This window comes from Catharus ustulatus, chromosome 1 (assembly GCF_009819885.2).
Source record: "Catharus ustulatus isolate bCatUst1 chromosome 1, bCatUst1.pri.v2, whole genome shotgun sequence".
Taxonomy (NCBI): domain Eukaryota; kingdom Metazoa; phylum Chordata; class Aves; order Passeriformes; family Turdidae; genus Catharus; species Catharus ustulatus.
Genome location: NC_046221.1, coordinates 26,855,102 through 26,880,733, shown reverse-complemented (window position 1 = coordinate 26,880,733; position 25,632 = coordinate 26,855,102). Strand labels below are relative to the sequence as shown.

At 41.2% G+C, this 25,632-nt stretch overlaps 1 protein-coding gene across 3 annotated transcripts in view; it reads left to right on the top strand.

Annotated features, from left to right (window-relative positions):
• The window catches only part of ICA1 (islet cell autoantigen 1), a 70,868-nt gene that overhangs the window by 34,629 nt on the left and 10,607 nt on the right, over positions 1-25,632 (top strand). For 2 of the 3 annotated variants that reach the window (XM_033060087.2, XM_033060079.2), the window contains exons 8-13: positions 9,452-9,577; positions 9,760-9,858; positions 18,909-19,003; positions 21,006-21,055; positions 24,508-24,570; positions 24,684-24,725. In XM_033060087.2, the coding sequence (XP_032915978.1) occupies positions 9,452-9,577; positions 9,760-9,858; positions 18,909-19,003; positions 21,006-21,055; positions 24,508-24,570; positions 24,684-24,725 (475 nt within the window). The remainder of the gene's footprint in view (positions 1-9,451; positions 9,578-9,759; positions 9,859-18,908; positions 19,004-21,005; positions 21,056-24,507; positions 24,571-24,683; positions 24,726-25,632) is intronic. The other variant, XM_033060096.2, reaches the window with a different exon arrangement.

Below are 25,632 nucleotides of genomic sequence, written 5' to 3'. Positions count from 1 at the left end.
TCATGTCCCTGTACAATATTTATGGAATCACACCCATAAAGTGTGAGGAGGTTCTCATTTTTCCCCATCCTTAAAGAGACTCAAGAGAGTTGAATAAGGTACATTATAAAACAGCAGGAGTAAACACAAGGCTGGGAAGGAAGTGATGCAATAGGAGAAAAAAGAGAGAAAGGAGTAAGATAAATGTGTGTATGTTTGCATAAAGGAGAGAGGGAGAACTATTCAATTAATGTGATCGCCATCATTGAATATATCAGAAGATGGTACAACCAACCTTTGTTTTTTGGAGGGAAAAAAAAGGAAGAATATTCAAGCCAACCATAACCTTATATCCTCATAGGGTTCAGAGAATTGCTCACATCTGCTGAGTGTCAGTGGTTGTGAAGTAAGCAGTTCTGGCTGTGGTTTACTGCCAGGCTGGAGTTGCATGGTGTGTGAGCCAACAGGCTGAAGGCAGTAAAATTTTTACAGGCCAAATACTGAAGAACTGAAGAGGGAAATGTGGCATAAATGTGACAGAAATACCAAATTTCATATACTACTGGAAAAAAAATCTGCAGGGAAGTCCTGGTGTATATCCATGGACTAGCACTTTGGCAGATACTTGTATATCTTTCAGAAAAAATTCTTTGTTAGGATTTAAAAATAATAGTAATTAATTCGGTGTAATACCTAACAACATATTTTCTGACAGCAGGTTTTTCTATTTGTTGTTCTGTATTTTGCTGTTAAAGTAAAAATTGCAGTAAAGCTCATTAAACACATTGCTTTTTAACATGACTTTCTCCTTGACCTGGACTATAGACATGAATCTCAAACAGGAGGAAAAGTACATGCCTCTGACCCAAAGCAATGAGAGGATAATAACAGAGCTAGAAATTAGGGCAAAGTTACATAGGCAGGAGAAAATAAAAGCATGAGGCTCTATGGTCAAAGAAGAGAAAAGAGAATGGTAGTTGTACTTCATCTGTGATATATTTGTATCCTGAGCACAGTGGCCTCATCTTCAGTGACTGGAGGTACAAACAACAAAACAGTGTATGTTTGAAGTTCTAGATTAAAGAGTTCTTTTGTGTATTTAATCACAATTTTTTCTCTTTTTTATATTTAATTTTTTCCCAGCAGCAAACTGCTAATTGCAGCTCTACAACTACAGTTGAAAGCTTTTTGCAAAAGTTTTTGTGAAGATCTTATGTAAAGATGTAGCTTAGCTGTAAGCCACTGGTGTTTCGTGGTGCAGTTTGAGCAAGTACAGATCACAGTCCACATCTCTGGATTGAAAACCTGGAGAGGAGATTATCAAAAAGTGTAATAAAGGGACTAGGGGAAGTGACTTAAGATTAGGTGTTTCTGAGTCAATGTCTCATTTAACAATAACACGATGAAAAATTGGTTGGACCGCAATACATACGGTGCTGAGACTCCTCAGTCTTTTAATCAGGAGTTTGTCAAGAATCATGGCTTCGAAGCTTGTGCTGGATGAAGTAAATGGGTAAATAAGGCTCACATTCAAATACTTACTGGTTTTATTAGCAATAAAGGAAATAATTTTCTGGATGTCATTTAGGTCCGGATTTATCAAACGTAGCTTCAGACATGTGCTCTGTAGATGTCTACACCTGAATTGATCAATGAGAGTTCCCTTTTTAGTCCAGTGGAGAGAAAACAGGGAAATATGAATTGAATTCTAGTGTCAGTTGTTTGTATTTGCTAGATCTCCATCCACTAACACAGGCCACAAAGTGGATGTCAAAGCCTGAGCTAGGCACACCTAGCATACTTTTGTGGGTGGCAGGTGTGCCTGAGGGTAAGTGCAGGAGTAGTATTTTGTGATGTTCATTGCTGATTTGTACTGCCTTTAACCTCTCTGATGAAATACATTTCAACTCTCCAGCAAGGTTTTCTCGAAAACCCGTGGAGCTTCCCAAAGGTGCATGTGTGTGGCTTAGGTGTGAATGACCAAGGGGATAGGTGTGTGCACAGGGACAAATTCTGGCAAAAACTGAGCCAAAATAGTGAAGACAATTTTGAAGAGTCATAATGGGTCTCCTCAAGAGCTGCCATAGACCATGTTCTAATAGGACATTTGAAAATCACAAAATTGGAGAAAATATGATACACTTGTTGGTACTTCTTGGAGTTTAAAATTTTGTCATCCACAGATACCAAATTTTTCTAATAAAATGGTTTTAACATACTGAAAAAAAAGTAAATTAAGAAAATTGTAGCAGGTTTGTATGACAAAGTTTGCATGAAAGCTGCTGGGTTTGGGGGAATAACATTTTGGTTATAATGTGACTTTTTACTATTTTTTTTTCTCTAGGCTTCTTCATTGTAGCTTAAGGAGAGCAAAATACAGGTTTAAGTCATGGAGATTTGATGGTTCTGACTAGAATAGAAAATTAGAGTATTAAATGAAAAAACCTTTTAATCAGCTTATACTGACTTTTTGGTCAACTGTTTGTAGACAGCTGATGAACTGTTTGTAGAGAGCTGATGTTTCATATTGAGTTTTTGGGCAGAGAAACATGATCTGGTCCCAGTAAATACAGGGAAATGCAGCTACTGTTATACTAATCCATGTTAAGATGCATTTGTTTATATTCTGTTATGCAGCAATATAGCATTGCTTCTGCCTTTTTTCTTTTTTTTTGTCTTAATTTTCTTTTGTGTATTTTACCTCTCTTCTTCTGTTGCTTGCACGGAGTTCCAGGACTGCCATGAACAATTAAATTTAAAATCTCTGGCTAGTTATGGCAGGTAATATTCTAGTGGGTATTTGCAGTTATTTCAGTTGGTATTTATTTCATTATTCATGTTGGATATCACTGTGTTTTAGTGGAGTATTTTATTTGTTTCATATCATGAATATTTTAGCCATTAGAGGAAAGCTCTTTGGTGGCTTAGAAGTTTTTGTGTTGTCTTTTATCTTGTGATAGAATTGCCTTGTTGAAGTCTGTATATAATGGGAGAGTTCTCCCACTTCAGGACTCGGAAAGTTGTATCATCTTCTTACCCAGAATCTTTCTCTCTTGCAGTGCAACTGAACTAATAAATCTTTAATTCAGCTTTCACCTACTTGCTCTCTCTCCACATTAATTTGTCGATATATTTTAAGGTACCTCAAAATACAAACCTAAGTGCTTTTTCAAAGCTGACATGCCAGTTGCTCTTTTGTGGCAGAAAGGCAGACATTACTTTTCATAGAATCATAGAGTGGTTTGGTTTGGAGGGGCCTTAAAGATCATCTAGTTCCAACCCCTCTGTCGTGGACGGGGACACCGTCCATAGGAGGTGTTTGGTTGGTTTCCAGAGTCAGGCTGGTAGACATGCAGTGGTAACTAAGTTCTTTATAGGAATTGTAACGTGACTGCAAATTTGCTTAATCAGGCTTAATAGAGTGAGGTGCATAGGGCTTTTGCACAAGCACAGGCAATCATCAAGTCCAAAATGACAAATTTAAGAAATGTATTATTGGAACTTGCTCTGCACTAAAATTATCTTAATTCAAATTTCAAGAATAGTTTCATTTCTTGAAGAAATTTGAGCATCACATCTGCTCGCCTTCAGACTTAAAGATATCATTTGGATCTGTTTATACTGTCCAAGTAATTTTCCCTTTTAGCTAGATGTGACTCACAACATTTCGTCTCCCAAAATTAATTTCTACCAATATTTCTAATCAGATCATAAATGAATATTTTAATAAACGGGGTTGAAGCAGATCAACAGAAGTATGCCTACTCTTCTTTAACCATTTTTCATGTGTTGTTCTTAAAAAATTATTTAGCAGATATTAATGAATGCAGTAAATACTATTTCAACCCAAGGGAACAGTTGAGTGAAAGTATAGTCTGAAAAATGTAGAATATACCAAAGCACACAGAAATTAAGTTTCATACTGTGCAAAGCGTTGGAAGTCTGTACCTTGCATGTGGAAAAGTTTAGTTACAGGCATTATTTTGTATTAAACATTACCTTTTCTGCTCTCTGACTGTGCATCATCAATTTTCAATTAAAAAGAAAGGGAAAAATAAACCAATAAGTACTTAATTATGCTCATATGAGTGTAATGGGTGCTCCTTATCTAAACACCACTCAAATTATGAAATTACTGGTGTTGATGGGAATGGAGAATCTAGTTCCTTATGTTTTCTGTGCCATATGCAGAAATGCTTTAAGCTGTGCTCTATGGTAAATACTTGATACTCAAACTGCAGTTTGATTTCATTTTCATGTAGTCTTTACAACGATCAGGTATGCCAGAAGGTGCTGTACTTATTTAATGCAAAGATCTGCGCTGATTCCATCTGCTGGTAGAGTTTACCCAGAGCCCTGAACAGGAAGGTTTGCAATATTCCAGGTGTTTTTCCCCCTTGATTTACTTATCCCCCTGCTTCCAGCCTGTACACACACTGTGCATGCTTTTCAGATCGAGTAAGTGAGAGGTTGGGTGACAAATTAGACTAAAAGCATCTGTTTCTCCTTCTATGCTGGAAATGCTGAGACAAAAATGCACTGTATGTAAAGTGAGTTAGTACATTTATCCAACATAATTTTGGAGATGATGCTTCACTAGCTGAATTGTCTCTGAAATTAGGCTACTACTGAAAATACATTTTGCATTTTATAGGACACTGAAAGAAAGTAGTAGCACAGATGTACTGTAGACAACATAAAGACTCCTTGAAAGTATAAGGCAAATGTGTATTACAGTAACTGAACATATTGAATAGAGTTTTTAAACTGTGTCTGAGGACGTAATTTTTTTTTTAATGTTAGCATGCTTGAAGATCAGAATTTTTCTGTTTGAATAAAGATTTCCAGCATACCTGCTGGAAAGCAGATCTGTGGAGAAGGACCATGAAGGACTGGTGGATAACAAGGTGTCCATGAACCAACAGTGCACTTGTGACCAAGAAGGTCAATGGTATCCTGGTGTTCACCAGGAAAAGCATTGCCAGCAGGTCGAGGGAGATGATCCTGCCTTTCTACTCTGCCCTAGTGAGGCCACACGTGGAGTGCTGTATCCAATTCTGGACTCCTCAGTGAAAAAGAGACATGGAGCTCCTGGACTGAGTCCAGTGGAGGGTGACAAAGATGGTTTAGGGTCAGGAGCATCTCTCTTACAAGGAAAAACTGAGGGTGCTGGGGCTGTTCAGACTCTGAAAGAGGTGACTGAGAAAGGACCTTGGCGATGTCTGTGCGTATCTGAAGGGAGGGTGCCAAAAGGATGGACCAGGCTCTTCTCAGGGGTGCCAAGCAACAGGACAAAAGGCAATGGGCAGAAATGGATGCACAGGAAATTCCACCTGAACATGAGAAAGAACTTTTTTACTGTGCAGGTGACCACACACTGGAAAAGAAAATCTGTGGAGTCTCTGTCACTGGAGATATTCAAGAACTGTCTGGATGCAATTCTGTGCCATGTGCTTTGGGATGCCCTGCTTGAGCAGTGAGGTTGAACCAGAGGATCCACTGTGTCCCTTCCAATTTGATCCATTTTGAGATAGTGTTTAGGAAACTGTGTCAGCCAATATTTGCCCTTACAATCAGGCATTCTAGAATCTGACTTTTGAGCCCCCAGGATTTAGGATTGTAGCATTTCAGCCCATTTAAATTATTTCAGGTTTGTCTGGCATCTTATAGTTTATCAAGCTTTTGATTGAATAAGATAATGCTTTCCAAATTAATATTTACTTGTGTACTCTATATGAATATCTAACTTGGGTGTTTACATTGGGAATTTAAAAGCAGGTTGTTCCAGGTTGCTGTTTAGAAAAAAACAAAGAGTAATAATCTTTTTTATATCATGAGTAGCATAAGATTTTCTTGTATAATATTAACCTCGCATCTAGCACCTGTAGTTTCAGATGCTTAGAAGCTTGTTCATCATAAAATGTTCAGGTTGTGTTTGAATCAAGGTGGTTCTGCTAGGGTCAGTAAAACCCTGACAGTTTTCAGATCAGGATTTTCAAGAAATTTTGTATGTTCAACTTTAGTAAACTTAAATATATGAATAAAAATGTACAGTACTGAGACCACAATGAGGTCCTGTTTCTCATGTCTTAGAGCATAATTGCAGAGAAAGGAGAAGAAGATTAGTATGTATTATATCAGCTTTCCCTTGAGTAGAGAACCAAAGGTTCATTCTGATAACTTGTGTGGTATTAAGTAGATTATGCTTTGTAAGCACTAAGGTTTTATACCTAATTCCTGAAGCCAACAAGTAATCTTAAAAGATGTCTAATAATAATAATTTCAATTGAAAATGCATTTATTGGCGCGGATAAAGAGCAAAAGGTTATGCTGCTGTAGTGTGTGGTGTTCTTTCTTGGTTGTCCTCACTACTGCTGAAAGAAAGGAGAATGTTTCTGTTCAATAAACTTCCAATATATCAAAAAACCTAAAAACATCCCTAATTTAATAGTTTTTATAATACCACATCTTTCCTTATTGGCAAGAGAAATGTGTAGCATTTGGTAATGCAGCATTAAGTATCTTGAATCATCTGTAGAAGCGTGATAAGAGTTTGTATTCTACATTGTTGGGGATCACCTCTTTCTTTTTATGAATGCTTTAGTTTTTAAAAGAGATACTAATTGCAGGTTCAGTTAAGATAAATGCCAACCTTCTTCTTTGTCTCTGAAGAATGTATGCAGGAAGACTGCAACTCAAACTACACAGGTGCTTTTGTTTTATGGATTTTTTTTCTTCTTAAAGAATTGGAGTAGGAATTCATAATTACATTTAGTAATGCTTGTTTTTTTTAAATTGTGGCTCACCATCTCTGGCAGAGTATTTATAGTCCCCAAAACTAACATTCTTTGCTTACTTGGACTTTCAGTCTACAAAGTCACAGCTGTTCTTACTGTGCTTTCACCAGTGCTGTGATATACCGAGTGGGAAAGGGATTCTATTCTCAGCTGCAGCATTGTAAAATGTAGTTATATATGTGGCATATTTCCATTTACATCAGTTGAATTTCTCTGAATTTTCATGACCGTAACTGAGATTAGTTTTTTCAAAACTTTGCATCTCTTACTTGAATCCCTACCCATTTCAGCAATTCTTTATGGCAAAAGATGTGCGTAATCCCATATTTGGATTTTAGTTAGAAGTTATTTTTTGCACAGGCCCATGATTTTCTTCACAGCTCTCCTTTTCACACTCAAGTTGTTACTGTGCTCTCAGGCACTTGAAGCTAAAGCAAATAAGGGATTTGAGGACTTAACACAGCACTGGATAAAGCTTCTACACTTCTCCTGCCACTGCTCCTATCTTCCTCCATTGCTGCTCTGTTTAGGAGGTCCATGAGCTCTTTACCCATGTGCTGCTTTGACAAGACAGCTGTGCCTGGGATGGCACTCCTGGTCTGGATAGCATGGTGCCTTGCTTGGGCTTCCATCAGGCACAAGTTACAAGTGTGGCAATCCTTGGGGATCCTAAACTAAGAGGCAGCCTCAGCTCATGCCAGTGTAACTCTGCCTGGGTAAAGCTTTTCATGAAATTCCATACCTTACAGTAGATATCTTGGCAGTAGCTGCTCCTTGCTTTTTACATTATCTCAGCATTTGTCGTACTTGCCTAAGAAGTGGAAGCTATTGGAGCCATTTCCTCCTTCCTGAGAAAATTCAAATCGGTCTCTACCTCACTAAAACATTTCCTAAGTACAAGAGTCCTCCATCTTCTGGAGATGCCTCTTTTTTTTTTTTTTTTTTTTTTTTTACTGTTCAACATGCAAAGACAACAAGCAAGTCATCAGCAAGATGTTTTACTCATGTGGTTAGAGCACTGGATCCAGTCATACATTTCAGTTGTCATTGTTATTGCTGAAACTCAAGATTTATTCACTGATTGATTGGTGGAATTATCCTGGAAGACTTCCGCTGGATGTACCCAGAAGGGTAACCACAGAGCTGTTTGGTAGAGTAGCACTACTCTTTACTATAAAAAGAAGAAGTGTTGGTTTGTTTTTTTTCTTTTAGCATAATCCTTTTCTGAATCTCACTGTAAAATTCTGCATTTGTGACAAATTTTCAATTGTGATAACTTCTTCCTTATGAACAGATTAGGCTGATGTACGGTACTGCTTAAGTTTGATCAGTAAAACAAAGTTGCCACGTGTCCAGCAATCCAGGATTCTTACAATTTGTATGAGTAGGCCATCTGATGAATTTGTGATGCAGATCTTTGGCTGGTTTTCTACCCGATTGGAGGTCTTGTATACTCTGAGTTTGGGATAATAAGAGCTGAAGTACAGTAACCATAACATTTCAGATTGCATTTTGGGATATGTGTATTTGTTCTTACAGCACAGGGCACTTGCTGCAAAGTTCCAGATTCACTTCTGAAGATCAGGAGCATACAAGTTTGTCAAATCTTTGACTGAGTTTGCATATTCTGGACAAAATGGGTTTAGGCTCCAAGTTAGGCCAGAAAAGGAAAGAAATGTATGATTTACTTCAGTAGTTTGTTTTCGTTGTCAGACATTTTATTTTTGGAGTAAATATTTTATTTTAACTATGAAAGAGTTATAGGAAATTCATTATGTTTTGTGGTTTGATAGTTTTCTTCCAATGGAAGAGGAAACAATAACAAAATTTGTTTTCAGAGTTTAAACAAATATCTTTCATTAATATAGTATTTGTGTAGTGTGCAAAGCTGCCACAAAAATGGAAAATCTGGATACCAAATGCCTCCATCAGCCTTCTACCATGGTACCAAATCATGTCAGTGTTGTTGTCAAGCATGTGCAGTTTGTGGAACAGGATGTTGTTAATGTACTTAATGTACATGTGTATGTACTTAATAGGTGATAGAAAAATAATTTGAAAAACTAAAACCCCTTGAAACTGGAATTGTTAGCTCCTAGGTAAAGGGGACTTGATATTTTCTGATAGCAGTAAACAGAAAAGGCACTCCTGTTTTAGGACAAGAACTTTTATGAGTGAAATTTTTTGTAGCAATCCAAAGATACTGAAGTGCTGTATCATTGCAGACAGACTTTAAACCTTGTCAGTGTCATTTGTCTCTTACTATAGGTACATGGAAATGTCTCTAACTGTGCACCTGTATATTATTATGTAGTAAACTTTCAGATCCAAATTTGTTGGTTGGGCTTTGAATTTTTCTTTCTTGAAAGAGATACCAATATGAGTATCTTTTCCAATTGTTCTCAGTGTATGTTTTATACTAATATCCATCATACAGAAAAGGGGTTAGAAAACAAAAATTCTTCACTGAATATATTACAAAAAGCAATAACAGAGAAGATAATAAGAATACCATTTATCAGCCACTTTATCTTAATTTCAGTGGGATTGATGAAAATAAAACTGTAATTGACTCTGTTCAGTTGTCTGATTTCCCTAGAGGTTGTATTAGTTTGCTCTTTCCTTAAAAATGGAGAAAAAAATCACTACATAAACAATTGTCTCTTTGTGTGAAGGTTCAAGCACAAGTGCGACATGCAAAACTCAACTTTGACAAACTGAAGACGGATGTCTGTCAAAAAGTGGATCTTCTAGGAGCAAGCAGATGCAACCTCCTTTCTCATGTGTTAACAACATATCAGGTATCCAAGGAAAATGTTGACCTCTGAAAGAATGTTTTCCTGTTAATATGGCTTTTTAAGAGGTTACCATGGCAATATTAAACTGCAAGAATATGTAGCTAATGTTGGAGGGAAGATGTGAAATTTGCACTGAAAACAGATTTGTGTTAACATTGACACTGAAATTTTGCCCTGCCTTACAGACAACACTGCTTCATTTTTGGGAAAAAACTTCTCACACGATGGCAGCCATCCATGAAAGTTTCAAAGGTTATCAGCCATATGAATTCACTATGTTAAAGGTAAGGAATATATAGATATATATATTTGCCCAGTGATAACTAGTAAGAGATCATGCAAGGATGTAGAAATCACATGTTGATATTTTGTCCATATATTTTCTGATACTTTTATCTCTGTTCTGCCTTTTCATATAAATACAGGTTTTCTGTTTAATGTCCTTCCTACCAGCTGTGCTACTGGGCTCTTTTCTTACCTTCCTGATGTTAAAAGGTTTCTGAGGATGTTTTTCATCTTTGCTTTGGTCCAAAACAATTTCAGTCTATTTCCTGTAGGTAGCCTGTATTGTTGCTTGGTATTTATTCTTCATGCTCTTTTGTGTCTAAAAATTTGATTATTTGAGCAACACATAGGATGTTTCAAGATGTAAATAACATTTGGACAACTTGGAGTGGAACTTGGAAAGAAAATGCACCTGTTTTGGTTTACCCTTGTGATGGAGGATGAGAGACATTTGGGGATGCTTTGTACCTTTTGTACTTCCTCCTGTGAAACACTTCACCATGATTTAAATTTGAAATTTGATTGGAAATCTATGATAAAGAAATACCATCTATATTGAACCCACACATATAACAAGCATTCCCTTGAAGCAAAAAGTACAGTAGTTTCACGAATACAAGCCGCACGGATTATAAGCCGCACCCCCGGTGCCTCGACAATGTTGCTGTCTTTGTCAATAGATAAGCCGCACCCCGAATATTAGCCGCACTTTCGTTCGTCGCGAGAATCCGTGCGCAGCTTTCACAAATTGGCCAATTAGTAACAGGATCGCGGCATAGCGGGCTTTACTGGCTCGGGGCGGGGCCAGGCAGGCTCGGCCCGCTCATGGTTGCCGACGGGGCCGGGTGGCCCAGCTCAGCGCCACGGCTCGGCGGGGCTGGCCGGGTGGTGCTGCCGCCGCCGCCGGGCTCGCTGGCCCCCCTCTCCCGTCAGCACCGCCCCGCTGCCGCGTTCGCTCGCCCGGCTGGCAGGGCTGCCGCCGCCGGGCTCGCCACCCGCCCCGCTGCCGCTTTCGCTCGCCCCGCTGCCGCGCCTCGCGAGCGCCGCGCCCGCCCCGCGGCGCTTTCGCGAGCGGCGCTTCGGCTCGCGGCGCTTCGGCTCGCGCCGCTTCGGCTCGCGCCGCTTCGGCTCGCGCCGCTTCGGCTCGCCGCGCGCCGCTTCGGCTCGCGCCGCTTCGGCTCGCGCCGCTTCGGCTCGCCGCGCGGCGCTTCGGCTCGCGCTTCGGCTCGCGCCGCTTCGGCTCGCCGCGCGGCGCTTCGGCTCGCGCCGCTTCGGCTCGCGCCGCTTCGGCTCGCCGCGCGGCGCTTCGGCTCGCGCCGCTTCGGCTCGCGCCGCTTCGGCTCGCCGCGCGGCGCTTCGGCTCGCGCCGCTTCGGCTCGCGCCGCTTCGGCTCGCCGCGCGGCGCTTCGGCTCGCGCCGCTTCGGCTCGCGCCGCTTCGGCTCGCCGCGCGGCGCTTCGGCTCGCGCCGCTTCGGCTCGCGCCGCTTCGGCTCGCCGCGCGGCGCTTCGGCTCGCGCCGCTTCGGCTCGCGCCGCTTCGGCTCGCCGCGCGGCGCTTCGGCTCGCGCCGCTTCGGCTCGCGCCGCTTCGGCTCGCCGCGCGGCGCTTCGGCTCGCGCCGCTTCGGCTCGCGGCGCTTCGGCTCGCCGCGCGGCGCTTCGGCTCGCGCCGCTTCGGCTCGCCGCGCGGCGCTTCGGCTCGCGCGCTTCGGCGAACGGCGCTTCGGCTCGCCGCGCGGCGCTTCGGCTCGCGCGCTTCGGCGAACGGCGCTTCGGCTCGCCGCGCGGCGCTTCGGCTCGCCGCGCGGCGCTTCGGCGAGCGGCGCTTCGGCGAGCGGCGCTTCGGCGAGCGGCGCTTCGGCGAGCGGCGCTTCGGCGAGCGGCGCTTCGGCGAGCGCGCTTCGGCGAGCGCCGCTTCGGCTCGCCCCGCCGACAGGGCTGCCGCCGCCGCCACCAGGCTCGCCGGCCGCCCCCTCCCGTCTGCACCGCCGCCGCGTTTCCTCGCCCTGGCCGGCACTGCAGGCCCCCGCACCGCCGGGCTCCCCCACGCTGCTGGCCCCCATTTTGCTGGGCTTCCCCCGCTGCCAGGCAGCCCCACCCGCCGGCCTTCCTGCTTCTGCCATGCTCCCCTGCACTGCTAGCCCCAGTTCTCCCGGGCTCCCCCGCCATGCTGGCTCAGGCTCTGCCGCCCTCCCTGCCCCGCCCTGCTGGCCCGGGCTCTGCCGCCCGCCCCCCACACTGCTGGCCCCGCCTCTGCCAGGCTTTCCCACCTCTGCTGGGGCCGGCCGGGCTCCAGCTTGGCTTGGGGCTGCCGCGGGCTCTCACTTCCGTGTTGGCAGCTTTTAGAATTTTGTTAATAGATTAGCCGCCCCGGAATATTAGCCGCACTTCCGGGTTTCCACCAAAATTTTGGTCAAATTGGTGCGGCTTGTATTCGTGAAATTACTGTAACTGTAAAAATGGTTGGGCATATTGTGTGTTTAGGATGCAGCCTTTGTTATGAAAATCTTGACCAATTATATTTCTCACCTCCTGCACTAATAATATGTGATTTCTTGATTTTGCACTGATATGTAGGCTGATAAATGATGCTAATAAGGAGATAGCTTAAAACTGTAGGATTTCATGTATTTCTGTGCTTTCAGAAGACAGCTGCTTGGGAGTAAGACTGTTACTGGCTTTTAGTATCAGGGTTTTTTCTTTTGGTCTCTAGAGTGTGGCATTATTTTCTGTACCACAATCTCTTGTACCCAGCTATTAGTTTCTGATTGTTTATATCAGATGAATGCTAAGGTGATTAAATCAAAATCTGGTGATTGCGTCAGGTGAGATTGTGTTGCCTGAGAGAATAGATTGCTGCTGCTGCTTCAGTTGCATTATTAGGTTAAGTGAGCTCTGCTTGTCACTTCTGGAGGGTGTGGTGGGTCCCTTCTCACCTCTGCTACACCTGGGTGTGGAGTAACAATAGGTGATTATGGTTAGGGAACTGATCCCAACCAGTCATATCATATGTTCATGCCAGAGTACAGTAGTTTCACGAATACAAGCCGCACGGATTATAAGCCGCACCCCCGGTGCCTCGACAATGTTGCTGTCTTTGTCAATAGATAAGCCGCACCCCGAATATTAGCCGCACTTTCGTTCGTCGCGAGAATCCGTGCGCAGCTTTCACAAATTGGCCAATTAGTAAGAGGATCGCGGCATAGCGGGCTTTACTGGCTCAGGGCGGGGCCAGGCAGGCTCGGCCCGCTCATGGTTGCCGACGGGGCCGGGTGGCCCAGCTCAGCGCCACGGCTCGGTGGGGCTGGCCGGGTGGTGCTGCCGCCGCCGCCGGGCTCGCTGGCCCCCCTCTCCCGTCAGCACCGCCCCGCTGCCGCGTTCGCTCGCCCGGCTGGCAGGGCTGCCGCCGCCGGGCTCGCCGTCCGCCCCGCTGCCGCTTTCGCTCGCCCCGCGCCGCGCCTCGCGAGCGCCGCGCCCGCCCCGCGGCGCTTTCGCGGCTCGCGGCGGCGCTTTCGCGGCTCGCGGTTCGCGGCTCGCGGTGGCGCTTTCGCGGCTCGCGGCTCGCGGCTCGCGGCTCGCGGCTCGCGGTGGCGCTTTCGCGGCTCGCGGCTCGCGGTTCGCGGCTCGCGGCGGCGCTTTCGCGGCTCGCGGTTCGCGGCTCGCGGCTCGCGGCTCGCGGTTCGCGGCTCGCGGTTCGCGGTTCGCGGCTCGCGGTTCGCGGCTCGCGGTTCGCGGCTCGCGGCGGCGCTTTCGCGAGCGCCGCTTTCGCTCGCCCCGCCGGCAGGGCTGCCGCCGCCGCCACCAGGCTCGCCGGCCGCCCCCTCCCGTCTGCACCGCCGCTGCGTTTCCTCGCCCTGGCCGGCACTGCAGGCCCCCGCACCGCCGGGCTCCCCCACGCTGCTGGCCCCGATTATGCTGGGCTTCCCCCGCTGCCAGGCAGCCCCACCCGTCGGCCTTCCTGCTTCTGCCATGCTCCCCTGCGCTGCTAGCCCCAGTTCTCCCGGGCTCCCCCGCCCTGCTGGCTCAGGCTCTGCCGCCCGCCCCCGACACTGCTGGCCCCGCCTCTGCCAGGCTTTCCCACCTCTGCCGGGGCCGGCCGGGCTCCAGCTTGGCTTGGGGCTGCCGCGGGCTCTCACTTCCGTGTTGGCAGCTTTTAGAATTTTGTTAATAGATTAGCCGCCCCGGAATATTAGCCGCACTTCCGGGTTTCCACCAAAATTTTGGTCAAATTGGTGCGGCTTGTATTCGTGAAATTACTGTAACTGTATATTAAAAACGAGCTGCAAACTAATTTTACATTGAGATTATGATGTATTATTTTTTAATGAAGTATGGTAGCTATGGCTGATCTGAGGTAGTGTAGTTTCTGATGGAGAGACTTTTGGTCTAAAAATGTACCGAATGGAGAAGCCATGTCTGTTTTTGACTTCATGCATTAAAATATAAAATCAGAATATGTACTGGATTATAATATATATAAAATATTTCAATGTACCCATTTCTACATTTAATTGGAAGTTACTTCTTTTAGACTATTTTCCCTGCCTGATAACATAAAAAGGGGTCTTTCTTAAATGAAAATTCTGAATTTGATTCTTGCAAATAATTTTTGTCTTTTATGATTCCATAAAAGACAAAATCTTGCTCATACAAATTAAACTGAATTGAACTAAGCATATGTGAATGTAGGATTAGTGTTTTACTTTAAAACAAGAAATTAATGCAAGTTTATATTTGACTTAGACGTAGATTGTTTTTGCTGAAAAATTAAGAGGTGCTATGTACTAGAAAATGCTATTTGTATTTTGTAGTATAAATATATATTTGTCTACCAGGTTTACCTCAGGAAAGAGACTCTGAAATTACTCTCGGGATTGTTTCTGGAAAGAAAACATTGTCTTTAGAGATGTTTGCCAAACTCCCTTAATGAAAAGCAGCCCATTTGTTTTCTTTGCTTCAGGGTATGTGCAGAGAGCAGTATAATTGTGCTATTGCAGCTGTATTTCCTAACTCTTGAGTTTTATGCTTGATGAAAGATGATTATTAATGTGCTAACAACTCTATGTATAGTGATGTAAAAGTATCTGTCACTGTATCCATTTAATATTACAGATGATGGGCTCCTGTTTTGGTAAAGCTGTTAAGGTTCTTTGTCTTGAAATTAACATCTATCAAATGAATTTAAATTTATTTCAGAGGCTACTTTTCATTAATAATATCTTTTTCTAGTTTCTGTTACCATTTATTTGCCTTAGTTACTTAAATAATATTTATTTGCATTTTTTAGATTTAAATGCTAGAATACCAAACTTCCTGAAGAGTTTGTATTAACTTATAAATAATAGTAGCCCTGGTAAGGGAGTCAACAGGCATAAGTCTCAGTGCATCTGTTTATTTCTGTGTGAAGTGGAAGATGCTGCCTGAGCTCCTTACATGGAGTACTTCCTTGGAGTACTCTGTCCAAGCAGGTACTACAATCCTGTTGCCTTCTGCTGACCTCTGCTGTAGTTGGGTATCCTCCCTTATTTCTGTTCATCACATCATGACTTTACTAATAGACAAGATTGCCTATGATTTTGCACCTTTAAGAGTTTTGGGGAGGTGTGTTATTTCTTTTCTTGATGAATAGTTTGGGAGGAAATTCTGAGACAATTTGCTTTTCCTCTTCAGCTCTCCCACTATATTAAATATATTCAAGTTTTGTCTTATCAGTGCTGTTGCACTTTTTTGTAAATGTTGTGACATCTTGGAATGTTTACCTGGCTCCTAAAACTGTCCTTAGTTGTGTTGCTTTGATTCTTTCTCTGTCAAGAAGTGCACTAGTTGTCCAAGGCACTTGGGAGAAGCTGTGAGTGAGCTGAGTGCAGTGTCAACACTGGTGATTTAACTGTGGAGGGCAGATTTTATGTGCAATCCAGATGATTTTGGCTTGACTTGAAAGCAACCAGATGCAGGTGAAGGAATTTTGTGAGTGAATAGCAGTCAGAAATGGACCCTGAGCAGGAACCAGTGTTAACTCAAGCAATCCCTTCTTAGCTTGGATACTTAGTCTGAGTACTGGCAGCAGGTGAAATATTTACTGGGTGACTTCTGGTATTAGAGGCAGACACATCAGGCAGAATGAATGACTCTGAACTTGCTCTGCTAGTGTGTAGGGTCTCACTTTGATTTTTGTAGTAAAAGAGAGATTAAAGAAGCTCAGAAGATAGGTTTCTAAATATGCAAGGATTCTACTTTAAGCCACATATGTGGTGTAGCTCACAATAAAGTCCATTCTAGTCCACGTGAGCAGCCAGAAGAGTGCTGTGAAGTTACACATCTGTGTGCTCTGAGCAGCCAAGTCTGGGGTGCAACCAGCTGAAATGTGCTTGCCTTGGTCTGAATTCAATCTGTTGTCGTAACTCTGTTTAATCACTACACTTTCTAGATGAGGAGGCTTCTTCCCTTTCTTCTAATGTAACCTGAAACAATTAAGAGAATATAATGGTTTCATTTCTATGCCTGATGACAGTGGTGATCATATTACTGTGGGTTCATGTTTAGAAAATGGTTGACTGTGGCTTTTTTAACATTGTTTCATTTCATATATTCATTCTCTAGCCTTTAAAAACTTTTTTTAAAGATACCTCAGTTTGTAGTGAACCTCAGAATGCAGAGTAGAGGGAAGCAGGGGTAAAGAAAATTATTTCATTATTTGGTACCTGATTTTGAGTCTGAATAAAGTTGTTACATGGAATTATTGCAGCAAAATACAGCTTCTGATTTTTAACAATTTTTATTGCCATTGAAGCCAAAGCTGTGTTTCAGAGCTATGTTTATTTTTCTAATACAGGAAATAGTAGCTGCCATTATTATCATGCTGTTTCCTTCCCAAGGTACTTCTGAACTCCATTTCTATATGCTGTTTCCGTGGTTTGATCACAGTCCTTTAAATATGGATTTCCTGAAACACTGATGAAGGAAGCTTCTTAAAATATAGGTTCTTAAAGAGGGATACTTACTTTCCTTTTTTTGGTTTTTTTTTTTTTTGTTTGTTTGTTTTTTTGTGATTATGCAAACATTATTTCTAATAATTTTCTTTAACTTGTGTAGCTAGGCAGTGGTTAAAGTAGTTCTGTTTTTTGTCCAAAACCTTTATAACCCCTTCAGAGCAAGCTCTGAGGTGCTATACTTGGTGGCAGGCAGAGCACCACAACAGTTTCACCATCACCTCCTGATTCAGTGGCCTCTGTGTCCTGGGGTGAAGATAGCCAGGTTGGTTCAAGTGCCTAAAGCAGCACAGTCCCCATAATGCAGAGCTGCTTTCTTTCTCACACTGCACTTTTGTGCAAGTATAGTTGATATTTGTATGTGCTTGAACTCTAGTCCAGGACTTCTTGGAGTCAATGGAGTAATTCTCATCAATTTTAATGGCACAAGAAGTGCAGTCTAATCAATACCCAGTACAAATGCAGGTAAAGGGTGACATTCCTACATAAGTGATATAGCTGAGCTGGCTAGTGTCCTTACTCAGCCTCCAAGAAGAAGTACACTTACATGTGATTCTGGGTAGCAACAGTGTCGAACAAAAAAGTGACAACCACAGAATAAGGTTCATTTCTTTAAGACTTTTTTGGTTTTTTCTGTTTTTGTGACCGTCTTTTAATGCATGTATTCCATGCTGAGGCTACTTGTGACAAATTAATCAGATTTATGTAGAATTAATTTACTGAGAGGAAATAAAAAGCAACTGCAGCTCATGACAAATCTAGAAGTTTAGTTTCTAAAGTACTGAAGTATAGATTCCTCATACAGACAAATACTGAACCAGCAGAAACTGGAATGCTCCTTCTGGGGACTTCTCTGTCCTGGTTGATAGGGTAGTGCAAACAAGACCTGCAACATGTCTGGGAGTTCTTTTGTTACGACAGATGGGTTGGGCACCCTAGTTTTTATTCAGTCACTTAGGCCATGGTTTTTTGTTTAACTTTTCTCATGGAACACATTAATGTTTTGTTCAAATTCCAGATGCAAAACCACTACATTTTTGTGGGTTTTCAGTTTTGTATGGAAGGTGACATCTCTGTTTTACTCTTAGCTTTTTGGGGGTGGAGTGGGCATGAGGAGAAGTTGGGGTGAGAGGCACTGCTATGACTATCAGGGCAACATTAATAAATTTAATTGCAAATGGTCAAGACTATTCATATGTACCATGGTGTAATTTTTCAGAAATGGAGTTGGATTTTAGAAAGAGGAAATTTTTTTCACCTTCACAGCAAAACCATTTGATAGAGATAGAAATATTTACATTGCTAACATCTGCTTTACCTAATTGCTGTGTTCCTTTATTTAATTTTTTAGACAGAATTTCTAATTGATGCATAAGAGTGACAGCCAGTAGCATATTTATCACTTCAGAGTCAGTCTACAATCCTTGTGTTGGCTTGTTCTCATCTCCAAATTTTGGTTATAAAAATGGTGACCATGAAACTGCACATTGTTGTCTTGTAGCACAGCCTTTCAGACTGCAAAGTGACAGTAGGGTTTCATAATACCACGCCTGGCCTTCATCAAACTATCATCCAAGATTTTAACCCTTGTTTTCAGATTCAGGAGACGAGCAGTATCTTCCCACTACCACTGCAGTTGCCAAGTTTGTGGAGGGAAAAAAAGAGAATAAGTAAAAAAAGAAGTATATGAGGAACAAACAGATGTAAAGAATTCATTTTTCTCATCTTAAGAAGCGGAAAAAAAGGAGGAAAAAAATAAACAAATCCCCAAAATAGCAAAGAAACATGCCATTTGTGCCTTCTTTGCACATGGTACAGATAGATTTACTTAGAAATATTGGAAATATTTACCTAAAATAATAATTTAGAAATACTGGAAACAGAACATGAGTTTAGAGATTGCCACGTGTCAGCTTCTATAAAGTCTGTTCACAGACTCAATTTGAATGAGTATCTTCTAACACTTTTAATTCTGCTTGTTTGAGTCAGATATAGTTTTGATACAGTGTAAAACCATTCTAATTGGTTTTCTTCGTTGCATTTATATTATGGTTATGGTCTAGAGCTTGCAAGATCCTGTGAATAAACTAACAGAAAAAGCAGAAAAGGAAGACCAACAGATTGAGAGCACCAATTCAGTGGAAGATCAGCAGAGTCAGTAAGTCACATGTCCTGTATGTCAAAATTATAAATATCTTTGTCTGTAATCTGCTTCCTGCTTGCTAAAGTCACCAAACATAAGTAGAGATACAGACACAGCTAGTCTAATTCTACTGATTACCTCAATACAAAAATTCCTGAGATGTTGTAATGTGTACATGAAAACTAATAAACTTTATGGTGAAATTAAGAGCTTTAAAAGGCCCATAAAACCCTTATCTGGTTTTCATCTTTCCTAGTCTTCTTTTTATTTTATTTTCAGTTTTTGCTTCATTTTTTCTTTAGTGAAAGAAATGGTAAACAATCATACATGGGAGCAGATATATGAGCATTGTATTTCTCCTTTCAGCAGCATCTCCTTTCACCTGGAAATAGGATATAGATTACTGATTGCTCCGAGTAGCGATTAGTTTTTGTAATGTATACAGCATCAGTTAGTAATCCAATGAAGCAGTAGGTATTTAGTATAAAGTACATCTAAATGAGCTGATGCTGTCAAGTTTTGAGTTACCTGTAGCTCTGAGCTGAGAGAGACTTATGAATGGACTGCTGTGGGGAGAGGAGAACAGGAGAAAGAGATGCGATCCCTCCCCTACCTGACCATCAGGATTCGGTTGCCAGGAGATGCAGTGTTGATATAATCCTGCTGCCACCTGTTGTTTTGACTATCTCTGCTTAAATGAAGCACCCAGCAAAGGATCAGTTGTCAAAAAGCAGAGAACAGCTTGACTGATTAGTGGATTTTGCTTGGCTGTTTATAATAATGGATTTTTAAATTCAGGTTTTCAGTATTTTTTCTGGTTCAGATTCAGAACCACTGACCAATACCACTTTATAAATTGGTCAGATTTGGTGTTGTTGATATTAGAAAGGACTTGACCAAATACCATTTGGCAGGTGGTTGTCTCCACAGCACTTACTTCCATCTGTTGCATCTCATGTGACAGTAATAGAGTTTAATAAATAGCTCTCTCCTCAGCATTGAATATAAAATTCTAGAATGAATGTGTGATTTATGCAAGAAATGTGCATTGGCACCTACCAGGAAATGCATCAGATGCCATGTCATGGTTGTACTTGTGTTTATTTAAGGATTATCTTTGTCCTTGTCTGGCATAAAAGTGAGGGGAAAAATATGTCACCCTTTTGCTGTCTAAAACCATAAACAAGCATGTAAGATTTGAGAAGAATTACACAAGACAAAGCTTTTAAAATCCTCATGAGTTTTCCATTCACGGTAAACATTCATTATACTAGAATTTGGCCTGAATCTAATTTTCTTCTACCACAGGCCTACCCCCAAGAGCAGGGGAGGTGTCTTTTTCTGTCCTGTCACTATAGAGTAGGAGGAATGTGCCCACACAGTCCTTTTCACCACCACATCAGCCTTTTGGCTCCTTCAGTCCCTGCTCCTTGAATGGCTTTACACAAAGTAATAGAAGTTCCAAAGTATGTATTCTTCATTGAAGAGATCACCTTTGTATATGCATTGCATGTAAATGACACCTTTTTTATTTCCCTGTTGAGAGCTTTTTTTATCAACACTGCTGATCTGTTATTATAGAAATCTGCTGACATGGGGCAAAACCTTCCTGACTGTTGATTTTTAATTAGTTGCTGTTAAAAAGAGAAGCACAAAGTGGTTGGTTGCCATTTTTGGGGAGAGGAAGGGGACTGGGGAACAGTTGCAGCTCCTTCGTGATGGCTGTGAAAGAGCAAATGTGGAAACACAGAATACACAGTACTTTTAAGCAGATATTGAGTCAGACTAAAAATGTAAGCTGATAGGATTTACTAGTTCAATCTGATTTTTGTTTTCAACAGACCTGCCAATGAAACAATAAAAGGTAACAACAGACCATCAAATGCAAATCTGTTATTACTGTTTATTTGTTAATCATGTGAATCTGTAATGATTTGAGGGAAAAGAGGAGAATGTATTGTTATTTTAGAGCCTTAGAATTATTTTCCCAATTTTTTTCTTATTCTTTCAAATTAAGGTTGATTTCATTAGATGAGGAGAGCCATTCCAAGGACTCGAACTATTCAGGTATTACATTTTGTTTTATCATAACTCCATAAGTGCTGTAACACTTGGGTTTTTTGGTTTGGTTTGGTTTATTTCCTTTATCAGTTTCACTCAGCAAATCCCTACAAATGCCTAAAACCAAAGACCAGGAGAATTTGTTAATCTCTTATATGTCACATCCCACTGCATTTCATTCAGTCATTCTCAGGCAGGTCAAATAGCTTGTGTTCCAAAGCCCAGTTCTTCCATGGGGCATGTACCCTTCAAGAAAGGGATCTGCAGGACAGTAGATGAGACAAGGGAAGTGTGCCACTTAGCCCACTAGTTTGTTCCAGTCTTTAAACTATAGTGTGTGCAAAATTTAATTAATTTAGTGGAACTTCTGCCCACAAGCCAGGCAAGATCGTACTCAGCTGCTGCCAGTGAACTTAGGTGTTATTACCCAGTGACACAACCAGGCTCCAATTGGAAGTGCACTGAAAAAGAAAGGAAATAGATACAAATGGCAGAAAGGGAAATTCTGAGTACATACTAAGAAGCAAGTGCTTGCAGTGAGGGTGGTAGAGTGCTGTAAGAAGTAGAATCTTCATCCATGGAATTCTTCAAGACTATCTAACTTTTTCCACTAATTAATGGAGAATAATTTTAATATGTTGTATTTTATCATTCATTAAGATACTTAAAAGGTACTACATGAAAGTCAAGATTACTCTCAAATATTTATTTCAGTGGGTTAATCATATTGATGTCTTGAACTCATCATCTCATCTTTATTTTTGAAGTTTTTGTTTCCATTCCACTTTACAACATTCGTTTTCAAATATGAAATACATAGCTGAACAAGAGATTTCTGATGTTGTTCTCACCTGTCATGTTTCTAGAAGGTAAAGTCACATTCCTGTTTCTGTATCCAAGAACATCCTGTTTTGCTGCAACATCAAGTTTGATGCTCGTGTCTCAAGGCATTATTTACCAAGACTCAGTTCCTTTTAGTCATAGCTTTCCAGGATTCATTTGGCCTTTCTACAGCATGGCTTATATTCTTTAGTCCTGGAGATGTAACTTACAACTTGGTGGTATTAAATTCTCCCAACTCTGACTCCAGAAACTGAATGAGTGGACTGACTGACCACATCTAATAGTCTCTTAGTTTTGCACATTTTTTTCAAGAGTGATTTTGTGTTTACTTCCAGATGACTGCTAAAGCCATTGACTAGCAATGGATAAAACAGTAAGCCTTGCAGATCTAAACTAGAAACACTTCTGCTTTGCAATTATTTCTCCTAACAATGTGTTTTTGACATCTGTTAGTTGTCACATTCCTAATCCATTCAATGTGTTCGTTATAGATGTTATGCACTGCTAACTTTTAGCTGGAAGGCTGTGCAGTGCAAAGTCAAGTTGTTTCTAAACAAATATCTTTACTGAAGAAAGCTCATCATTTTATTGAAGAATTAAATTAGATGGGTTTTTTCAACTAGCTCTGCTTTCCATAAAATCAACAGTAAATTATTTATTATGCTCACGTTCTTTTGCTGAATGCCATACTGAATGGCATTCCATTAATCTTTTAACTGGGAGTAATGGTGATCTACCAGCCTGTAGTTACTTGAGTTACTCTGTTCAATTATGGTTGTTGTTTGGGTTTTTTTTTTTTGGTAATAAAGACACAATATTAGGACTTTTCCAGTGTTCTGAAGTTTCACCTATTTCACAATTAATTAGATCAGATATGTCTTTGACAAGATATTTAATTATATATGGGTACAAAATCTGACTTACATTTTCTTAGCAGATGTTTTTAGAATCTCAGTTACTTATGGACTGTAAAATATTTCACCATAAAATACATACCTTGTTCTATCTCTTTCTTCATCACCCCTAAAAGGAACTGAAATGTTTTGAAATATTTCTAACTGGTCATCTCAATTTTTCCATCTTCATGCACCAGCAGGTCTGTGCCATTGCTAAGATTTTTATTCTTAAATTAACCTGTATATTCTAAAGTTATACAGGTACAGTGCTTCTAGTGAGGGAGCTATGTTGCTGCTTAGTTTTCCTCACCAAGTACTTTTACTTAATAACTTCCATTTTCTAATTGTTTTCTCTGCATTTTCCTTTACTATACTACAGATGCCTTTAAGATTGGCTCCATCATGCTTACCACTCAACTAAGTCAGGATTTGGGCAACAGTTGTACCTTTTTCATTACAGAATTGTGGCCATCCATACCCTACCTGTCATGAACTTTGCTTTCTGAATTTCTTTTCCCCTCTGCCAGACAGTTTAGGGTTAGGATTTTCCCCTTTAGCTTTGTGCATTGTGATCTTATGAAAGCATCATGTATATTTGTTCATGTGTGTTTATCCCTCTTCCATCTATATGTATATAGAGTATAATCAGATGTGCTTGTGGGTTCTTAAATGACCAGCTGATTCTTGTGCCAGGAACACATTTCTGTCCTAACAAAGCCTTATGAAGGTAATGATACAAGCAGCAAAATGTTCTGTTTCCTTTAGGTCTGAACACACCTTGAAGTTTCTCTTGGAAGAGATCAGCAATTCTCTTGAAAGATTTGGGATTCAGTTTTTATTTCACAATAGAGAATTCTATTTTACCTTTCCAGTTTCTTGTGTGATCCTTCCAGCAGATGTGCCTTCCAGTTCTGGCAAATACTGTGGCTAAAACCTTCTTTTGCCTTTAGAGCTACAGGCTTAGTTGTCTAGGAGCTAGATTTTCTCAACAGTTAATAAGGGAGAAAAAGGCATATTCAGCAGTAACTCATCCCTCATATTTTGCTACATGTCTTAAATGGGGTTAATCACCTGAGAGAGGTGTCTTTCTGTCCACTGATAAAGAGAATTTAGATGATTGTTTTGACTCCATGTCCCATCTAAGAAATTTGCTGAGAATTTAAACTGTGTGTTGTCATCTCTAATAGCCTATAACTCTCAGCTCTACATTTTATTGCCTATTGGTCTTAGTCCACTTAGTCCCCTGCAGAGGAGATGCTGTTACTCATACCCTGTCTTGGGGTACCTCAGGTGAAGACTTCTCTCTGTTCCCAGAGTTTTTTTGGAAGAATGCATTGTAAGGAAGGCAGTTTAGAGCGTGACAAGATCCTGGCACTTTTTTGCACTCTCCTGTCTTAAGTACAAGCTTCTAGAAGAAATTTCTCTGCTTCTGGAGGACTGGTTGTTGCAGTCCCCTTAGATGGGTGCACTCAACCTGGAGAGGGTAGTGTAGCGGGCAGGGACTCAAAGGAAGATCTCCCTCAGGTTGTTATTCAGAAATTTGCCTCACTTCGAAATGCTCGTACCTTGGATCTTTCTTTCATTGTGACCATCCTCATTTTAAACATGACTCATTTAAAATGAGAATCCCAACAACCATTGCATGTTGATCTTATTATTGTTTATAAGCATGGTCTTCTGCCAAGTGCAATTTTACATTTTTATGGCTCTTGATTACAGCTGATGATGGCAAGGATGTCATCTCCGCATTACAAGGACATTGTAACCACGAGCAGAACTCAGGTGAAGACACTTAAGAAAACTGTCTTTACATGTTTACGTAGTGATTGTCAGTGTACTGCACATCTTTCTTTGTGGCTTTTAATTTTTCTTTATTTGTTTGTTGTTTTTTTTAGGTGCTATAGATGCGTTACTGGACCTGCAACCTGAAGAAAATGGTATGATATGATTGTGCATGTCTGTTTCATCTATTTCACTTGCTTTTCAATCCTAGCCAAGTATACTTTTAATTTTAAAATTCAATTTCTTTCACAGTCTGAAAGGTGGAATGAAATTATTCAGCTGCAGTATTTAAATAGTGTTAAAGGAAACTCAGCAGAGGCACTGTTCCTGGTAATTATAATATGAAGTAAACCTTATTGGGGATAAAATGTTTATACCAGGTAATTCAAGATTAGGTAGGCTGGACTATGTCCTCTTTGCCCAGGTGAAGTAGGTTCCACTGTAAACCTTACCTTTCCTATAACATTTCACAAATTTTTCATTTGGCAATATGCTAGTAACCACAAGATTTTGTGCACAAATCAGAAAAAAATAATGTAGTTTTCTTAAAAACATGTAAGAACTGGTGACTTCTTTCAGACAGAGAGTTAATTAAATCCACTGTGCGGTACTTATACTTCTGTGAAATCCCTGGCAGCTCAAGGGAATGTGCTGTTTTACCAGGTAACCTAGGAAATATCTGGGTTAAAGTATTAATAATTTTTCATAAGAAGTCAGAGTGTTGTCTATAATTTTTCAATTGCTTTTCACTCATATATCTCAGACAAATGAGTCAAAACAATTTCAACAACCAAAACAATTGTGGCAACTCAACAAGCAAATGAGGCAGAGAAAAAAAAAAAAGCCTTTCTGTGGTTTAGTCAAGTCAGACTGAGAGTGTTATGGGTGTTTAAAACAGTGCCTTCATGGTAGTTAAGGACATGTGCAAACACCTTGAGTCTGGATTTGCCATGGGCAGTGCCTTACACTGGGGGGGAAATTATCCATGTGGGGAATCACCAGTGAAGGCAGGTACCAGGAAAGTTCCTCAGCTGTCTGCAGAAGCAACCCTAATCTGTGAAC